This window comes from Henckelia pumila, chromosome 4 (genome assembly GCF_033568475.1).
Source record: "Henckelia pumila isolate YLH828 chromosome 4, ASM3356847v2, whole genome shotgun sequence".
Classification (NCBI taxonomy): domain Eukaryota; kingdom Viridiplantae; phylum Streptophyta; class Magnoliopsida; order Lamiales; family Gesneriaceae; genus Henckelia; species Henckelia pumila.
The window spans coordinates 194,746,822-194,748,894 of record NC_133123.1 but is presented as its reverse complement, the minus strand read 5'-3'; the positions used below and the strand labels follow the sequence as shown (position 1 = coordinate 194,748,894).

At 43.3% G+C, this 2,073-nt stretch overlaps 1 protein-coding gene across 1 annotated transcript; it reads left to right on the top strand.

Annotated features, from left to right (window-relative positions):
• The first annotated feature begins 281 nt into the window (after positions 1-281).
• On the top strand, positions 282-1,355 carry LOC140862527 (uncharacterized). Its single transcript, XM_073265556.1, has 2 exons — positions 282-533; positions 648-1,355. Exons 1-2 carry the CDS (start codon positions 282-284, stop codon positions 1,353-1,355), a joined length of 960 nt encoding a protein of 319 aa, XP_073121657.1.
• The last annotated feature ends 718 nt before the right edge of the window (positions 1,356-2,073 follow it).

The window sequence follows — 2,073 nt, the reverse complement described above, 5'->3', positions numbered from 1 at the left end:
TTTACACTCTTGTTCGTGATTTCAGGCCAGCAGCAGCTCATCATTCATTGGAGGAGTTTCATTAGCTCTTACAAGGAGATCACATTATTGAGGTATATCAATTGGCGCCGTCTGTGGGAAGTTCAAGTTAAGGCGTAGATATGGCAGGAAGAGGAAGAGGAAGGGGAAGAGGGAATGTGGCGGACATGACTGTAGATCAGCTCATCCAGTTCATCACTCAAACGGTGCAAGCGGCCATGGGTTAGAATCCACCACATCCACCCGTAGGTCAGCCAAACCCAATGGATGCATTGTGGGAAGATATCAGGAGACTGGGTCGTCAAGTAGGAGGTCGGCCTGGGCCTATACAGAGGGAAAGCCCTTTTGCTCGGGCTATTCTAGATGAAGAACTCCCTTCAAATTTTAAGCAGCCTACTTTAGGGGAGTATGATGGGAGCTCAGATCCGGAGGAGCATTTGGGAAGATTTGAAAATGCAACTCTGTTACATAGATATTTGAATGCAATTAAATGTCGGGTTTTTCTCACTACTCTGGTAAGATCAGCTCAACAGTGGTTCAACCTCCTATAACCTGGTAGTATTCGGAGTTTTAATGACTTCAGTTCAGCTTTTCTACACCAATATGCAAGTAGCAAGAAATATTTGAAGACTTCTCTCAGTTTGTTTAATCTGAATAAAGCTGAGGTGGAACCCTTGCGTGAGTATGTTCAGCGCTTTAACACAGCAGCTCTGGAAGTACCTGCTGCCACTGCTGACACCTTGGTGAATTCTTTCACGCAAGGGTTGAGGGGAGGGGAGTTTTTTAAATCATTGGTTAAGAAGCCTCCTTTGACTTATGATGAGCTCCTTAGCCAAGCTGAGAAGTATGTGAATTTGGAGGATGCACAGAAACAAAGAAGGCAGGAAGGAACATCTGGGAGTAAGTCCGGAAGTAAATCAGGAGTAAAGGCGGAAGGTAGAGTGGAAATTGGGAGAAAGAGGGCAGCGGAAGAATCAAGCAAAGGAAAAGGGCCTTATCCTTATGTACCTCTTTCAGTGAGCTTGGAAAAAGCGATGCAGGTATGTGAGGAAAGACAAGTGCTTGCGAGACCCCGGAATGCTGAAAGAGGCCTGCGGTTGCCTCTGTCTAATAAATTCTGTGATTTTCATCTAGAATATGGACATTTCACTAATGACTGCCAGAGGCTAGGGGAGGAGGTGCAAAGAATTATTTCTGAAGATGCTCGAATCCGGGCTGAGCTGACTCAGAGAGCAAACCCTCCTCTTCAAGGTCGAGCTCCTCAATGGAGGAACCAGGAAAATGAAGCAAGGGGAAACCAAACTGATCCTCAAAGAAGAACTCCACGAAATGGTTAGGAAGATAGAGTTGAGAAAATTTCAAATCACCCTCATAGGGGCATGATCAATATGATTTCAGGAGGCACTACAGATGGAGATTCAGAAGGGCTCGCAAAGCCCAAGGGCGCAGGTTGGAAAATTTTGAGGTAAGTGCTCAGCTCGGCTGTCCTGCTGATCCATACATCAGTTTTGGAAGGGAAGATTTAAAGGATGTGGTGATACCTCATAATGATCCTTTATTAGTCACATTGACCATAGCTAATTATGATGTGGCTCGCATCTGAAAGAGTGGGTGCCCGGTGAGCCAACTTGTGGCTAAGGGCTTTGATGACTCTTTGTATAAACAATCTTTTGTTTAATATAATTTACACTTTTATTAATGGCAATGACTTTATCTTTCTTCATATTATATATTGTGATATACTATTGTTGTTTTGATAAAGACCTTGAATATACTATAGTGTATGTAAGATGTGGTAGTACATGGGGATGTCTATCATGAAACACATCTTATAGTCACTGTATATTCTAAATGGTTCCTAGTCGATTGAGCCGTCCGTTAATAAGGATAAGGATCGCTCGAGATTGAGACTAGCATTTGCGATGTCGAGTACCACGTTTCATTGGTATGGAACATAGAGATGTTCAAAGCATTCAAATAGATATTCATACGATGAATGATCGAACTACCCTATCCGGACTTTCCAAGTGGTTATCACTTATCGAGTGGATAAAG